Source organism: Schistocerca americana, chromosome 1, assembly GCF_021461395.2.
Source record: "Schistocerca americana isolate TAMUIC-IGC-003095 chromosome 1, iqSchAmer2.1, whole genome shotgun sequence".
Lineage (NCBI taxonomy): Eukaryota > Metazoa > Arthropoda > Insecta > Orthoptera > Acrididae > Schistocerca > Schistocerca americana.
In genome coordinates this window covers 810,648,975-810,667,067 of record NC_060119.1, presented here as the reverse complement: position 1 = coordinate 810,667,067, position 18,093 = coordinate 810,648,975, and the positions used below count along the sequence as shown (strand labels likewise).

The window sequence follows — 18,093 nt, the reverse complement described above, 5'->3', positions numbered from 1 at the left end:
AGGTGGGAGATATAGGGGGGAGGTGGGAGATATAGGGGGGAGGTGGGAGATATAGGGGGGAGGTGGGAGATATAGGGGGGAGGTGGGAGATATAGGGGGGAGGTGGGAGATATAGGGGGGAGGTGGGAGATATAGGGGGGAGGTGGGAGATATAGGGGGGAGGTGGGAGATATAGGGGGGAGGTGGGAGATATAGGGGGGAGGTGGGAGATATAGGGGGGAGGTGGGAGATATAGGGGGGAGGTGGGAGATATAGGGGGGAGGTGGGAGATATAGGGGGGAGGTGGGAGATATAGGGGGAGGTGGGAGATATAGGGGGAGGTGGGAGATATAGGGGGAGGTGGGGGGGGGAGTTGGCGGGGAGGGGGGGGAGGTGGGGCGATGCGGTGGGAGGTGGGGCGAGGCGGTGGGAGGTGGTGGGAGATGGGGGGGGAGGCGGAGGCGGTGGGAGATGGGGGGGAGGCGGAGGCGGTGGATGGGGGGGAGGCGGAGGCGGTGGGAGATGGGGGGGGAGGCGGAGGCGGTGGGAGATGGGGGCGGGGGCGGAAGCGGTGGGAGATGGGGGCGGGGGCGGAGGCGGTGGGAGATGGGGGCGGGGGCGGAGGCGGTGGGAGATGGGGGCGGGGGCGGAGGCGGTGGGAGATGGGGGCGGGGGGCGGAGGCGGTGGGAGATGGGGGCGGGGGCGGGGGCGGTGGGAGATGGGGGCGGGGGCGGGGGCGGTGGGAGATGGGGGCGGGGGCGGAGGCGGTGGGAGATGGGGGGGGAGGCGGAGGCGGTGGGAGATGGGGGCGGGGGCGGTGGGAGATGGGGGCGGGGGCGGAGGCGGTGGGAGATGGGGGCGGGGGCGGAGGCGGTGGGAGATGGGGGCGGGGGCGGAGGCGGTGGGAGATGGGGGCGGGGGCGGGGGCGGTGGGAGATGGGGGCGGGGGCGGAGGCGGTGGGAGATGGGGGCGGGGGCGGGGGCGGAGGCGGTGGGAGATGGGGGCGGGGGCGGAGGCGGTGGGAGATGGGGGCGGGGGCGGAGGCGGTGGGAGATGGGGGCGGGGGCGGAGGCGGTGGGAGATGGGGGCGGGGGCGGAGGCGGTGGGAGATGGGGGCGGGGGCGGAGGCGGTGGGAGATGGGGGCGGGGGCGGAGGCGGTGGGAGATGGGGGCGGGGGCGGAGGCGGTGGGAGATGGGGGCGGGGGCGGAGGCGGTGGGAGATGGGGGCGGGGGCGGAGGCGGTGGGAGATGGGGGCGGGGGCGGAGGCGGTGGGAGATGGGGGCGGGGGCGGAGGCGGTGGGAGATGGGGGCGGGGGCGGAGGCGGTGGGAGATGGGGGCGGGAGCGGAGGCGGTGGGAGATGGGGGCGGGAGCGGAGGCGGTGGGAGATGGGGGCGGGAGCGGAGGCGGTGGGAGATGGGGGCGGGGGCGGAGGCGGTGGGAGATGGGGGCGGAGGCGGTGGGAGATGGGGGCGGAGGCGGTGGGAGATGGGGGCGGAGGCGGTGGGAGATGGGGGCGGAGGCGGTGGGAGAGGGGGGCGGAGGCGGTGGGAGAGGGGGGCGGAGGCGGTGGGAGAGGGGGGCGGAGGCGGTGGGAGAGGGGGGCGGAGGCGGTGGGAGATGGGGGGGAGGCGGTGGGAGATGGGGGGGAGGCGGTGGGAGATGGGGGGGAGGCGGTGGGAGATGGGGGGGAGGCGGTGGGAGATGGGGGGGAGGTGGGGGGAGATGGGGGGGAGGTGGTGGGAGATGGGGGGGAGGTGGCGGGAGATGGGGGGGGGAGGTGGCGGGAGATGGGGGGGGGAGGTGGCGGGAGATGGGGGGAGGTGGTGGGTGATGGGGGGGAGGTGGCGGGAGATGGGGGGGAGGTGGTGGGAGATGGGGGGGAGGTGGTGGGAGATGGGGGGGAGGTGGTGGGAGATGGGGGGGAGGTGGTGGGAGATGGGGGGGAGTGGTGGGAGATGGGGGGAAGTGGTGGGAGATGGGGGGGGAGGTGGTGGGAGATGGGGGGGGAGGTGGTGGGAGATGGGGGGGAGGTGGTGGGAGATGGGGGGTAGGTGGTGGGAGATGGGGGGTAGGTGGTGAGAGATGGGGGGTAGGTGGTGGGAGATGGGGGGTAGGTGGTGGGAGATGGGGGGTAGGTGGTGGGAGATGGGGGGTAGGTGGTGGGAGATGGGGGGTAGGTGGTGGGAGATGGGGGGTAGGTGGTGGGAGATGGGGGGTAGGTGGTGGGAGATGGGGGGTAGGTGGTGGGAGATGGGGGGTAGGTGGTGGGAGATGGGGGGTAGGTGGTGGGAGATGGGGGGTAGGTGGTGGGAGATGGGGGGTAGGTGGTGGGAGATGGGGGGTAGGTGGTGGGAGATGGGGGGTAGGTGGTGGGAGATGGGGGGTAGGTGGTGGGAGATGGGGGGTAGGTGGTGGGAGATGGGGGGAGGTGGTGGGAGATGGGGGGAGGTGGTGGGAGATGGGGGGGAGGTGGTGGGAGATGGGGGGGGAGGTGGTGGGAGATGGGGGGAGGTGGTGGGAGATGGGGAGAGGTGGTGGGAGATGGGGGGGGAGGTGGTGGGAGATGGGGGGGGAGGTGGTGGGAGATGGGGGGGAGGTGGTGGGAGATGGGGGGGAGGTGGTGGGAGATGGGGGGGAGGTGGTGGGAGATGGGGGGAGGTGGTGGGAGATGGGGGGAGGTGGTGGGAGATGGGGGGAGGTGGTGGATGGGGGGGAGATGGGGGATGGGGGGGAGATGGGGGATGGGGGGAGGGGGGAGATGGGGGAGGGGGGAGATGGGGGAGAGAGAGAGAGAGAGTGAGGGTCCTCTGAGGATGAAAATTGTTCACAACCTTAGCAATGATTTATATATTATTTGTGTGCTTGTCAACCTCTCAACACCTTAACTATTGCATTACTTGTTTTCTGCACGTGAAATTCCAGTATCATACTGAATTAAGTCTAGTGAGTTACTGCAACATCTGCATTCAGCACGTGTAAAGGAACAGACAAGAATTTACAAACAGTAAGAAAAATAAATGAAGATCAACTGGTATTATGCAGACCAGATAAGTTGTCCATAAGCTATCATCAGAGTTATTATGGTATGTGTCAGCAAGAAGTGTGAGGAAAGGGGATCCAATGGCCCCAGAAGGTGAGAGAGTGCAGAAGAATCAAGTATAATGTAAGTAAAGAAAGGTTTAGAAAAAAGTAAGCATGGGGCCAGTTTGACACCTTAGGGATTTGAACTAGTTTACTTGATACCATATACATAACTTTCTTGTTCTAAAAGAGGTTATTTTTCCGCATTTTGGCCTAATATCTTAATAATAGCAATCTTTGTTTACTTAGCACACAGTTTTGTGAACCGTTGATATGGCTGCAGCTTTTCAAATATCATTCTGGCTCCCCATTCCAGTGCACTTTTGGGACACTGTTCAGAATCACTGAGACCCACATTTCCCCTGTTAAGATTTCAACCAGAACCATGTGAAACAATTCTGTAATAGATCTTGCTACCAATGTTCAGCTGATATACATTGAGTTTGAAACTAATGTCATTCCAGTCATGACTCCACATTGATTAGCTTGGAAACTTTGTCTAATACAAGAACACTCATCTTTTGCTATCTAAATGTTTGATACTTTAATTAATGCTATGTAAGTAAAGCCCTGAACATTATTTTAGATATCTACATGGACTCTTACAGTTCAAAGAATGTGGCCTAATATATGTAGTTGCTAACATACAAGAAACTGGGTGATCTCTGAGCAATCTGTGTATTTAGTGAAACAAAAAAGGATATAGTAAAAACTGCCATTTATTTTGGATACACGAATTAGTGAAGACGAGGTAACCAGCGTCAAGTTGTTCAGCACTGACCATGCCTCTGCAAGATGCTGCAGAGCTGCAGTTTGAACTACTTCACGTGCCTACCAAGAGCTAGAGCTGCTGCTGTTATTGCTCCAGATTCATGTTACATTAATTTTGTACAGTGGGTAAATTAATATGCAACACTTTAATAGGACCCAACAAAAGCCAAATGACACTAATGTTAAAAAACTATTAAACCAAGAAGGTAAACTATAACAGCCCTGAAACTTCCTGGTAGATTAAAACTGTGCGCCAGACCAAGACTCGAACTCGGGACCTTTGCCTTTCGCGGGCAAGTGCTGTACCATCTAAGCTACACAAGCATGACTCACGGGCCATCCTCACAGCTTCAATTCTGCCAGTACCTCGTCTCCTACCTTCCAAACTTCACAGAAGCTCTTCTGCAAACCTTGCAGAACTATCACTCCTGGAAAGAAGGATACTGCGGAGACATGGCTTAGCCACAGCCTGGGGGATGTTTCCAGAATGAGATTTTCACTCTGCAGCGGAGTGTGCGCTGGTATGAAACTTCCTGGCAGATTAAAACTGTGTGCTCGACCGAGACTCGAACTCGGGACCTTTGCCTTTCATTCTATATCAGCCCTATTTTTTCGTTAGTCTTCTATCTGGTTGGATGTGGTCTAATACGAATTCCTCTAATGTGCACCTACCACTTCATCTCACAGTTGGATTTACACACAATGTCCTCAGTTATTTCTAGGATATATTACAATCAGTCTTCCCCTATAGTTTTTACCCTAGCTATCACAAGCACAATGGAATTTATCCGTTGATATCATTAACACATGCACTGTCATCCTGTCCCTTCTTTTTGTCAATGTTTTCCATATCTTTCTCTCCTCACCGATTGTGCAGACAACCTTGTAAATTCATTTCTTGTGATTCCATCTAACTTTCAACATCCTTCTACAGCACTATAACTCAAACACTTTGATTCTCTTGCTTTCCACCTTTTGCACAGCTGTGATAAGCTGCTTTTATAATCCTCCTTGCTACATCCATGAGTGTTATTTTGCTCACAAGGCAACAGAATTATTTCACTTCATCTACTTTGCAGTCCTCAGTTTTTATGTAAAGTTTATCGTTACTCTCTTTTCTCATACTCTCCATTACTTTCGTCTTCCTCTTAACCCATAGCTGTGCATATTACACTTTTCATTTCACTCAACAGCTCTTTTAATTCTTCCTTACATTCACTGAGAATAGCAGTGTCATTAGTGAATCTTATCAGTATATGCGTTCACTCTGAACTGTGACCCCGGTCCTGAAACTTTCTTTTATTTCCATCATTATTTCTCTGATATATAGGCTGAACAGTAAAGACGAAAGACTGCATCCCCGTTTTATACCCTTTCCAATCAAAATGCAATGTAGTTATAATTAAACTTTCACTACTTGAGCCAGTGTAGATGGGAAACTATTTACTGCATGGGTAACCAACTTTACAGAAGCGATGTTCAGACAGAGGGCTGCATGATTTGCATTGTTAGTGGCATTAGTGCCTTGACTTGCTGTTTGGCATTGTAGGGTTGAAATAAGCATCAGTGTGCATTACAGCCGGAGTCAATCAACATGTGTCTGGACAAGGTGAGCAGAGCTTCACTCACGAAGATGTTTTATCATAACAGCAGCAACAGTGCTACTGTCCTTTGCAAGTATTAACACATTAAAGAAATATGGAGAGGTCCTTTATCTGGTCCAGTGTTGAAGAACATGATTCAGAAGTTAGAATCAACTGGCAATTTGGAAATTTCTTCTCAGGCAGGCAAACAGCAAATTGCACCACAAATTGTTGAAGAAGTTGCTGTTGCCATGGCTGAGGATGCTGGATGCAATGTCTGATCTTTAAGTAGTGCACCAGCTACGTCACAACAGCTGAACATTCCATGGTTCTCCATCTGAAATGTGCTGCAAACAATTGTGAAATGGTATCTCCGACCTTGGGGAAGATCAGTTTGGATTCCGTAGAAATATTGGAACACGTGAGGCAATACTGACCCTACGGCTTATCTTAGAAGCTAGATTAAGGAAAGGCAAACCTACGTTTCTAGGATTTGTAGACTTAGAGAAAGCTTTCGACAATGTTGACTGGAGTACTCTCTTTCAAATTCTGAAGGTGGCAGGGGTAAAATATAGGGAGCGAAAGGCTATTTACAATTTGTATAGAAACCAAATGGCAGTTATAAGAGTCGAGGGACATGAATGGGAAGCAGTGGTTGGGAAGGGAGTGAGACAGGGTTGTAGCCTCTCCCCGATGTTATTCAATCTGTATATTGAGCAAGCAGTGAAGGAAAGAAAAAAAAAATTCGGAGTAGGTATTAAAATCCATGGAGAAGAAATAAAAACTTTGAGGTTTGCCGATGACATTGTAATTCTGTCAGAGACAACAAAGGACTTGGAAGGGCAGATGAATGGAATGGGTGTGGTCTTGAAAGGAGGATATAACATGAACATCAACAAAAGCAAAACAAGGATAATGGAATGTAGTCGAATTAATTGTTGAGGGTATTAGATTAGGAAATGAGACGCTTAAAGTAGCAAAGGAGTTTTGCTATTTGGGGAGCAAAAAACTGATGATGGTCGAAGTAGAGAGGATATAAAATGTAGACTGGCAATGGCAAGGAAAGCGTTTCTGAAGAAGAGAAATTTGTTAACATCGAGTATTGATTTAAGTGTCAGGAAGTCGTTTCTGAAAGTATTTGTATGGAGTGTAGCCATGTATGGAAGTGAAACATGGACGATAACTAGTTTGGACAAGAAGAGAATAGAAGCTTTCGAAATGTGGTGCTACAGAAGAATGCTGAAGATAAGGTGGGTAGATCACGTAACTAATGAGGAGGTATTGAATAGGATTGGCGAGAAGAGAAGTTTGTGGCACAACTTGACTAGAAGAAGGGATCGGTTGGTAGGACATGTTCTGAGGCATCAAGGGCTCACCAATTTAGTATTGTAGGGCAGCATGGAGGGTAAAAATCGTAGAGGGAGACCAAGAGATGAGTACACCAAGCAGATTCAGAAGGATGTAGGTTGCAGTAGGCACTGGGAGATGAAGAAGCTTGCACAGGATAGAGTAGCATGGAGAGCTGCATCAAACCAGTCTCAGGACTGAAGACCACAACAACAACAACATCTCTAGTGCAGTTGCAGCCTATCAAGGATGCAGATGGTCATCACATTGAGCAACATTTGTAACCTGGAATGTAAACATAGTATCCAATTAACAGATGTCAGCACCCTATCACGTGAAAATTAAAATGTATTTCTTTGAATGGTTTATTCATTATTTCTCTTCCACATGTGCTTACAAATGTTTCCGAAAAGTTTCATTGTCTTATGATAACTTGCTTTTCACGGGTGGCCCCTCAAGTATCTAAAGTTTAATAATAACCACCATGTACTTTGTTCATTGTATTCCACTCTTATTTTTACCTCCCATATATCAGTAAAAACTTCAGAAATTCAAGGTTAAAACTGACAAACAGAAACTGGAAGTGATAAATGTGTCAGGTGGTACAATGAACATGATGTGAAAAAGTATATTCCACTCATAAAATATCAAAGTTTACAGAAATGTTTAGAAGTGGGGAGAATTTAAGATCTACACTCAACTGAAAAATCCCACAAATAATGGAATTAGTGAAGATAACTACTGGCCATACACAAGGTGCTGCAGTTGCTACACAAGTACTGACGGCATCAGAAATAATTTTGTTTGTCAGGTGCATTGTGAAAATGGTACCTGCAAAATTATGAGGAACACTATGCCACAAAATTTTATTTTAATCTTGGAAAAACTTTTACTGTCACTTATGAAAGTTACAAAGAGCTTATGGAGAGGATTCCTTTTCCAATGCACGCAATTGGAGAAGGCACAAGTCCTTTCTGGCAGTCCATAAAGAAATGGAAGACAGAGTTCATATGGGAAGATCCTCAAGAATGAGTGACAATGTGGAAAGAGTGAATCGTCTTCCGAGGTCAAACTGTTAGTGGGAACAGTCTGTAGCAAGCTAAATTTGAGCATGTTTGTATCAAATTTTAGTAGGGAATTTTGCATGGTAAGAGAATGTGAAAGAATTGTATTTCTGTTCAGTCATCAGGTTCCTTGGAACTGTTGGAATGATGTCTGCCTTGAGATTCAGGATTGCCTTCAGAAGGAGCCAGATGTTTTTACTAGCATTATCACTGTTGGTGAATCGTGAATTTTTAAATATACCAAAGTAGAGATCGTCGCACTACAACTCTTCTCATCACAAAAAAAAAAAAAAAAAAAAAGGAAATCCCAAATCAAATTAGTGTTTCTTTTTCTTTAAGTGGGTTCATACACAAAGAATTGGTCCTTCCATGACAAAATGTCAATCAAACTTCTTTATCAGCAAGTTATTAAAAGACTTAGGAACAGGATGGCATATATGTGATGAGGCATTACATACACTTGGATGCTGCACTATGAGAATGTGCCCCATCACATAGCAATCTCCAGCAATGACTGTACTGACTCCAGCTAAACAACCCAAAAATGAAATTGCAAATACTTGCTGAAACATCAGATAAAATGTGTCTGACTACCCTTATGAGGGACACATGGTATACAGCAAGTCAGTAACAAAATCTGAGAAATTTTTGGTTAGGCTTTACTGTGACTCACCGATACTGAATGAAACAACAGGTATATTGTTACCAATAAAGTAACAGTGAACTACTTGTTTTATTTGAATGAATTTTTCACCATTCCTGTAGTTCCTCAGGCCTGCTGTTCCTCCTCTATTTGCCAGATTTCAGTCCCTGTGATTTTTCTTTATTCCCCGGTATAAAAAAGCATGTTGCAGTTACTTTCGTTACAATCCACAAGAACAGAACCAAGGAGTTAGAAGATCTTCCAGTACGAGCCTACCAAAACTGCTAAGAAGACTGGAAACAATGCCTCCACCAATGTGTAACTGCTAATTTGAATGGGAACTTTGCTGTGCAAAAAGAACAAATTCATAGTTAAGAAAGTATTAGTCTTACTGCTACTCTAAAACCCCTTGTGACTGAAGCATTAAGCAATAGATGCACTCACAAACAAAAGCTGGCATATGGAGCTCAGCTTACAAAGTTGCACTCTTTAAAGCTGCTACACACTTAAATAAAAAAATTATTACATTCATCTGGTGCTGCAGTCAGGCTAGAATAAGTGGCAGAATACGGTAGAGGAAGTGAGACCATACAGCTCACCCATCTGAGCTGGGCTGCCGAAGAGGAAAACTGTTCATGTGTGTGTGTAGGTGAGGATATGCTTGCATTGAAAAACAAAAGTTTTCAAGCTAAGTTGCTGTATTTAGTTACTGCTTGTGTATCTGTCACTAAATGCCTCAACTTATTTTTAGTCATTGCAGAGAGAGAGAGAGAGAGAGAGAGAGAGAGAGAGAGAGAGAGAGAGAGAGAGAGAGAGAGAGTGTGTGTGTGTGTGTGTGTGTGTGTGTGTGTGTGTGTGTGTGTCCATCCAAACACACACAGTTCCGACCTGTGACACAGAATTCTCTCCCAGTTTTTTCCTGACCTTCATAACAGAGAAAACTGAATGGGAGTTTTGCTTCTACCTCTACACACAAATAATACCGGGAGTTTATAAATGAATATTGGGGTTTTAATGTTTTATAATATTTATTACATTAAACTTACATTTATAAATGATATGTCAAACGAAAGAGCAACTCAAACAGTTTTACCAAGAACCCTATAAATGCTCAATGTGAGCACCATTTGTCACCCGGCACACATCATGTCCACAGCAGAGTTCTTCCCAAACGTTGATAAGTGTGTCTTCAGTGATTGTAGCAACAGCTGCTTCAATCCGGTTTCTTATTTCAGGGAGGTCTGCTGGTAGCGGAGGCACGTACACACGATCCTTGATGAAGCTCAATAGGAAAAAATCGCATGACGTTAGGTCGAGTGAACGTGGAGGCCATGTAAAGCAAGCCCTGTCACTGGGCCCCTGCGGCCTATCCAGCGCTTGGGCTATAGACTTGATGTGTGCCGTGTGACAATTGGTGCTCACATTGAACATTTATAAGATTCTGGTAAAACTGTTTGAGCTGCTCTTTCATTTGGCATATCATTTATAACTGTAAGTTTAATGTAATAAATATTATAAATTGCTAAAACCCTGATATTCATTTACAAACACCATGTACAGCTGTAAGGGAACCACCACAGCAGAGACTGGCTTGAGCACAACCACACTTTCATTAATCTTGGCTCCATTGTTGACAACTCTGGTCTGAATTTTTCCTCAGAGCTGCAAACTGATTCAATCAACCAGTTATAGGTATTGAACCATCAAGGGACACTCTGTAACTATACCAAAGTCATGACTTAAGAGACGAATCTACAGTGATGTTACAACATTTGTGTGCTGAATACGAACTGTCCCTTATTTCATAGAAATAAATAAAAAAAGGAAAGAAACAGTGGAGCCTGAACTCACCTAGATGGCCGCACAACAACAACATGGCTCTCAGGAAAATATGATTGGAGCAGCACTGCAGTGTTTTCAAGATTCCACTTTACATAATTTTTGTTTTCCCTGTGGTTCTCCATAATTTCTGGAAAATCCTGAAACCACATAGTTACAAGTTGTATATTAGCTTTAATAATTAGAGTAATAAAACCTCAAAAGTAATGGTACAAAAGAAAAAGCAAGCATGGTAGCATCTAAAGACATATTCTATAGGGTACACAAAGTAATAAGCTTGGTACTGTAGTATTCCAGTGACACAGTAATACGATTAGAACAAATTACATTACTGCAGAGTGTTATCCAACAACTGTCAGTTATTTTGCTACTTACAAATTATTCAGTAAACACCAAAGTTCAACTAGCATACAAGTTCATAAAATGTTGTTAGCATACAGGGTGTCCCAGGAGAAATCATCAATATTCAGTGTATTACAGGACCTCCAATAGTGACTCGCGTGCCGTCTGGACAACAGTGACTGCTACCGCCACATAGCGGCACTGCTCATTCACTGCTGGAATACCAGATATTCTTTGTGTTTTACTGTCACTGTTAATACATGTTGATAAAACAAATACTGCACTAGACTAATATGGAACAAGTCTATTGAATGGATATATAAAATTCCACTTTACAAATAATTTTGTTTGTACAGGAAACAAACCAACTGCCATCAACATCAGCTGTCACAAAAAAGATGTGATGAATAGTATTTGTTTGGACTGACTCCAGCTAGACATTGAACAAAACGAAATTGCAAATATCTGCCGAACCATTAGAAAAAAAGCACCTGATGATCCTTATGGACACCCAGTACACAGCAGGCCAGTAAAAGCAAAATCTAAGAAATATAATACACTTGATCGGCCATCAATTAAGAGCTTCGTACTAGTACATTACAAAAGGTGACTGGAAGCCAATGGGAACATCAATCACAGTTTCTTTTAAGCCAGTGCAGTAATTAGGATTGATATACTGTTGTCTAATAAAAGTGTGAAAAATACTGTAGTTTCTGGCATACTGTCTATATGAAACAAATTACTTTTTGTGCTGCCCCAATATACTTATACTTACCACCATTATGTGTCCTCATACCTTACACATTCAACCCATCCTTCACATGCGAGTACCTAACAGTGCCCCCGCCCCCCCCACCCCCATCCAACCCACACACACAAAGTAGTGTTTTAAATGCAAGAATAATAATAATTATTCAAAATTTAAAATATTTGTTTCTTCTATACAGTTTTCATCATTTATTTATTAAAACTGTAAGGTTATCACATATCAGTAAACTCAATTTACAGGTCACCTGAACATCGCCACCAAAGTAGACAACTGCAGTATTATTTTCTGCTTTGACAAGTGGATGACAGTAGATGATATCGTTTACACGTCCATCATATCCTGTGACTCCACACAGGCGTATGGGGCAAGATGATGGAGGGGTGCCCAGCATTCTGCTACCCTGCACAAGAGATTCCACTGAAATTATAGATCAGTTTCATTTTTTACCTGTAAATAATTAACAATTTTCAATAATACAGTCACACAGAAGGCATCCAACTTTCAAGCCAGAATTAATAACAAAGAAATCCTCAGTAATAATGTAAATGCAAAATCTACATAATTATTATTTGCTAACTAGTCACAAGCTAACACTTGGTTTAAGAATCATGAGAGAAGGTTGGATACGTGGAAGAAACCTGGAGACAATGGAAGGTTTCAGACAGATTATATAATGCTAAGATAGATATTAGGAACCAGGTTTTAAACTGTAAGATGTTTCAAGGGACAGATGTGGACCCTGACCACAATCTGTAGGTTATGAACTGTAAATTAAAACTGAAGAAACTCCAAAAAGGTAGGAATTTAAGGAGATGGGACCTGGAACTGAATGAACCAGTGTTTATAGAGAGTTTCACAGAGAGCATTAGGGAACGACCGACAAGAACAGGGGAAAGAAATACAGTAGAAGAAGAATGGGTAGCTTTGGAATATGAAATAGTGAAGGCAGCAGAGGATCAAGTAGGTAAAAAAACTATGGCTAGTAGAAATACTTGGGAGATTGAATTTAATTCATGAAAGGAGAAAATATAAAAACGCAGTAAATAAAGCAGCCAAAAGGAATACAAACATCTCAAAAATGAGATCGACAGGAAGTGCAAAATGGCTAAGCAGGGATGACTAGAGCACAAATGTAAGGATGTAGAGGCATATATCACTAGGGGCTAAGTTAGATACTGCCTACAGGAAACTTAAAGAGACCTTTGGAGAAAGCGGACAACCTGTATGAATACCAAAAGCTCAGATGAAAAACCAGTTCTAAGCAAAGAAGGGAAAGCAGAAAGGTGGAAGGCATACATAGAGGGTCTGTACAAGGGCAATGTACTCGAGGGTAATATTATGTAAATGGAAGAGGACTTAGGTGTTTCACTGCTCTGTCACATTTGTCACCTAAGTCGAAACAAGGCCACGGGAGTAGACAATATTCCATTGGATCAGTGGTCGTCAAACTTTTTTGCTCAAGGGCCAAAACTAACAATATGATGTGGCACCTCGGGCCGCAGATTTCCAGGTCTTTTTATTAACTGGCAAACCTCGTAAATGATGTGTTACGAACCCACAATAGACTAGCTATAGTAAATAAGCTAGAGGTTTACCACTGAATTTCTAGCACTTATCGTTAAAGTCGATACTATTCAGACCACTATGTGTAGAATGTTCTCTTTTTCAGATTGTTGCCACCCTCAATGACCCGTAAATTGTAACACTGTGTAATTGCCCAACGAAATGTTGCTGCGTTGTCTTTGTGAACAGATGGTTAATAACAGCAAATGGACTTATACTTAAATGTATTATGTAACACGTGGCTCGATCACAACTGTTTTCTACATTTTTTGAAAATCATTTTCCTTCAACTCACTTGACTGAACTACAACATCCTTAATTTTATTTCACACTAGATGAGGTACCTGGCATTGGCTAGATATCTATTTATTTCAATCTTATGTTAGTCTCTCTCTTCCTTCCCTCACACTCTGTTGTCTATCTCGACTTTCACCTCACTCACCATCTCTTCACCCCTTTATCTGTCCATTTCACACTCCCCCTGTATGTGTCCCTTTCCTCCTCCCCCTTCCCCGTCCACATTACCATCCCCTGCCCCACTAAGAAATTGCCATTGCTTACCCCACAATATTTCTTTACAGATTGAAAATAATGTGTGTATCAGTGTGGTTAAAATCGATCCGAGGGTTTACGAGGAAAAGTGGAGGATAAACACACACACACACACACACACACACACACACACACACACACACACACAATTTTAAGAGCTAATGACTATTTCTTTTAACAAATATGTACCGCATATGACCATCTCTGTAAAGTGTATTCTTGAATCCAACACACTTTCATTTAAGACTGATAAAATAGCAGATAATTGGTACAAGGCACACACACTCATCTGTTGTCAGCACTGAGAAACAAAGAAGAAAACATTTCCATTATTACGTCCCCTCCCACCACAACGACAAATCTATCTGCCCCTGTAAAGGTGATAGAAATACTTTACGCACTCCTACTTACAATTACACTGTATGATTAAATGATGATGGCGTCCTCTTGGGTAAAATATTCCGGAGGTAAAATAGTCCCCCATTCGGATCTCCGGGCGGGGACTACTCAAGAGGATGTCGTTATCAGGAGAAAGAAAACTGGCGTTCTACGGATCGGAGCGTGGAATGTCAGATCCCTTAATCGGGCAGGTAGGTTAGAAAATTTTAAAAGGGAAATGGATAGGTTAAAGTGAGATATAGTGGGAATTAGTGAAGTTCGGTGGCAGGAGGAACAAGACTTTTGGTCAGGTGAGTACAGGGTTATAAATACAAAATCAAATAGGGGTAATGCAGGAGTAGGTTTAATAATGAATAGGAAAATAGGAATGCGGGTAAGATACTACAAACAGCATAGTGAACGCATTATTGTGGCCAAGATAGATACGAAGCAAGTTTATATGCCAACTAGCTCTGCAGATGACGAAGAAATTGAAGAAATGTATGATGAAATAAAAGAAATTATTCAGATAGTGAAGGGAGACGAAAATTTAATAGTCATGGGTGACTGGAATTCGAGTGTAGGAAAAGGGAGAGAAGGAAACGTAACAGGTGAATATGGATTGGGGCTAAGAAATGAAAGAGGAAGCCGCCTGGTAGAATTTTGCACAGAGCACAACATAATCATAGCTAACACTTGGTTTAAGAATCATGATAGAAGGTTGTATACATGGAAGAACCCTGGAGATACTAAAAGGTATCAGATAGATTATATAATGGTAAGACAGAGATTTAGGAACCAAGTTTTAAATTGTAAGACATTTCCAGGGGCAGATGTGGACTCTGACCATAATCTATTGGTTATGACCTGTAGATTAAAACTGAAGAAACGGCAAAAAGGTGGGAATTTAAGGAGATGGGACCTGGATAAACTAAAAGAACCAGAGGTTGTACAGAGTTTCAGGGAGAGCACAAGGGAACAATTGACAGGAATGGGGGAAAGAAATACAGTAGAAGAAGAATGGGTAGCTTCGAGGGATGAAGTGGTGAAGGCAGCGGAGGATCAAGTACGTAAAAAGACGAGGGCTAGTAGAAATATTGAATTTAATTGATGAAAGGAGAAAATATAAAAATGCAGTAAATGAAGCAGGCAAAAAAGGAATACAAACGTCTCAAAAATGAGATCGACAGGAAGTGCAAAATGGCTAAGCAGGGATGGCTAGAGGACAAATGTAAGGATGTAGAGGCTTATCTCACTAGGAGTAAGATAGATACTGCCTACAGGAAAATTAAAGAGACCTTTGGAGAGAAGAGAACCACTTGTATGAATATCAAGAGCTCAAATGGAAACCCAGTTCTAAGCAAAGAAGGGAAAGCAGAAAGGTGGAAGGAGTATACAGGGGCGATGTACTTGAGGACAATATTATGGAAATGGAAGAGGATGTAGATGAAGATAAAATGGGAGATACGATACTGCGTGGAGTGTTCGACAGAGCACTGAAAGACCTGAGTCGAAACAAGGCCCCCGGAGTAGACAACATTCCATTGGAAATACTGACGGCCTTGGGAGAGCCAGTCCTGAAAAAACTCTACCATCTGGTGAGCAAGATGTATGAAACAGGCGAAATACCCTCAGACTTCAAGAAGAATATAATAATTCCAATCCCAAAGAAAGCAGGTGATGACAGATGTGAAAATTACCGAACAATCAGTTTAATAAGCCACAGCTGCAAAATACTAACACGAATTCTTTACAGACGAATAGAAAAACTAGTAGAAGCCGACCTCGGGGAAGATCAGTTTGGATTCCGTAGAAATACTGGAACACGTGAGCCAATACTGACCTTACGACTTATCTTAGAAGAAAGATTAAGGAAAGGCAAACCTACGTTTCTAGGATTTGTAGACTTAGAGAAAGCCTTTGACAATGTTGACTGGAATACTCTCTTTCAAATTCTAAAGGTGGCAGGGGTAAAATACAGGGAGTGAAAGGCTATTTACAATTTGTACAGAAACCAGATGGCAGTTATAAGAGTCGAGGGACATGAAAGGGAAGCAGTGGTTGGGAAGGAAGTAAGACAGGGTTGTAGCCTCTCCCCGATGTTATTCAATCTGTATACTGAGCAAGCAGTAAAGGAAACAAAAGAAATATTCGGAGTAGGTATTAAAATCCATGGAGAAGAAATAAAAACTTTGAGGTTCGCTGATGACATTGTAATTCTGTCAGAGACAGCAAAGGACTTGGAAGAGCAGTTGAACGGAATGGATGGTGTCTTGAAGGGAGGATATAAGATGAACATCAACAAAAGCAAAACAAGGATAATGGACGAATTAAGTCGGGTGATGTTGAGGGTATTAGATTAGGAAATGAGACAAAGTAGTAAAGGAGTTTTGCTATTTGGGGAGCAAAATAACTGATGATGGTCGAAGTAGAGAGGATATAAAATGTAGACTGGCAATGGCAAGGAAAGCGTTTCTGAAGAAGAGAAATTTGTTAACATCGAGTATTGATTTAAGTGTCAGGGAGTCATTTCTGAAAGTATTTGTATGGAGTGTAGCCATGTATGGAAGTGAAACGTGGACGGTAAATAGTTTGGACAAGAAGAGAATAGAAGCTTTCGAAATGTGGTGCTACAGAAGAATGCTGAAGATTAGATGGGTAGATCACATAACTAATGAGGAAGTATTGAATAGGATTGGGGAGAAGAGAAGTTTGTGGCACAACTTGACCAGAAGAAGGGATCGGTTGGTAGGACATGTTCTGAGGCATCAAGGGATCACCAATTTAGTATTGGAGGGCAGTGATGAGGGTAAAAATCGTAGGGGGGAGACCAAGAGATGAATACACTAAGCAGATTCAGAAGGATGTAGGTTGCAGTAGGTACTGGGAGATGAAGAAGCTTGCACAGGATAGAGTAGCATGGAGAGCTGTATCAAACCAGTCTCAGGACTGAAGACCACAACAACAACAACAACAACAAGAACAACAACTTACAATTCTTCCAGTATGTTTTTCATTAGACAAAGGAGACAGGTACAGCCGGCAGCTGCAAACCAGTTATTCTTTACCGGATTTAGATATATATGATTTATCATTCTTCAGAAACTGTAAACATTAGCATCTGTTAAAATGAAATAGTACTTTCGGAAACAAACCACTCGCAACTGTTAGATGTATGTGACTCCTTCGCCAAATAACATTGCTGTGCAGTTGGTGACAACAATAAGCAATGTTTATGACACTGAAATTCTGCAATACAGGGAAATAGATTTTTAAATACCCGTCCGCCGGTTTGACAATTATTAGATTATGAGGGATATATTCGTAAGAGACATACGAGTAGTTGTGTCGTGTTGTCAACAATTACATTTTTAGTCGGTCTTCACAGGAGTCAAGTGTTGAGACTGACTGGAATAATCGTCTTGGTAGCATGAGTCATTGATAACATGTGCCATTCACAGAATGAATGTCACCATATTTACGAGTGTTGAAAACTGCATAAAATACTGCTGATCAAATTTCAATAAACTGGAAAAAAGCATACAGTGCATCTGTCTAATTAATTCCTGTTTAATTATCTCTGTGAAAATAAAATTCACATGACTTCCATAATCTTACAATATTTATGTAGCTAGGCAGGAGCATATGAACGGTGAAGGGAAGGATGGGAATCATTAGTAATTTTGACCCACTACCAAAAACAAATCTAGGATCAGTGTATCTCGTTCCTGAAATTTATTTTAAAGTACTTTCATGCAAGATGAGACAGATGTTTTATTAAAATATTTAAAATATTATATTACATTATTTAAATGTCCACCAGAACTTTATTATAATTGCATTAATGTCAAACTTTCAAAAAATGTAGAAATAAATAAGAAATTATAAAATAAGAAAAGGACAGACGCACTGCACATGCAACTGGCTATATAAGAAAGCTACAGGTCTCTTACTGAATATGGTTTTTAATCATTATAATTGCAAAACAAACGTAAATACAAACACATAATTTTTCATTAATGTGACTTGTGATGTTGAACTTTTTTGGCTATGTCATCAATATCTGCATCATTTGGGTTGCATGCAATCCTCATTGCATCTTCTAAATGACTGGGCAACCGATTACGATATTTATTTTTCAGGTACTTCATTTTTGAAAATGAAGCTTCACAAAGG

At 44.1% G+C, this 18,093-nt stretch overlaps 1 protein-coding gene across 6 annotated transcripts in view; it reads right to left on the bottom strand.

The window, feature by feature from the left end:
* LOC124612770 (mitochondrial protein C2orf69 homolog) overlaps positions 1-18,093 on the bottom strand; it is a 230,000-nt gene that overhangs the window by 68,629 nt on the left and 143,278 nt on the right. For 5 of the 6 annotated variants that reach the window (XM_047141192.1, XM_047141176.1, XM_047141184.1 and 2 more), the window contains 2 exons: positions 11,669-11,824; positions 10,326-10,453 (listed from right to left, as the gene is read on the bottom strand). In XM_047141192.1, the coding sequence (XP_046997148.1) occupies positions 10,326-10,453; positions 11,669-11,824 (284 nt within the window). Of the gene's footprint in view, positions 1-10,325; positions 10,454-11,668; positions 11,872-18,093 lie in introns of all 6 variants that reach the window. The other variant, XM_047141210.1, reaches the window with a different exon arrangement.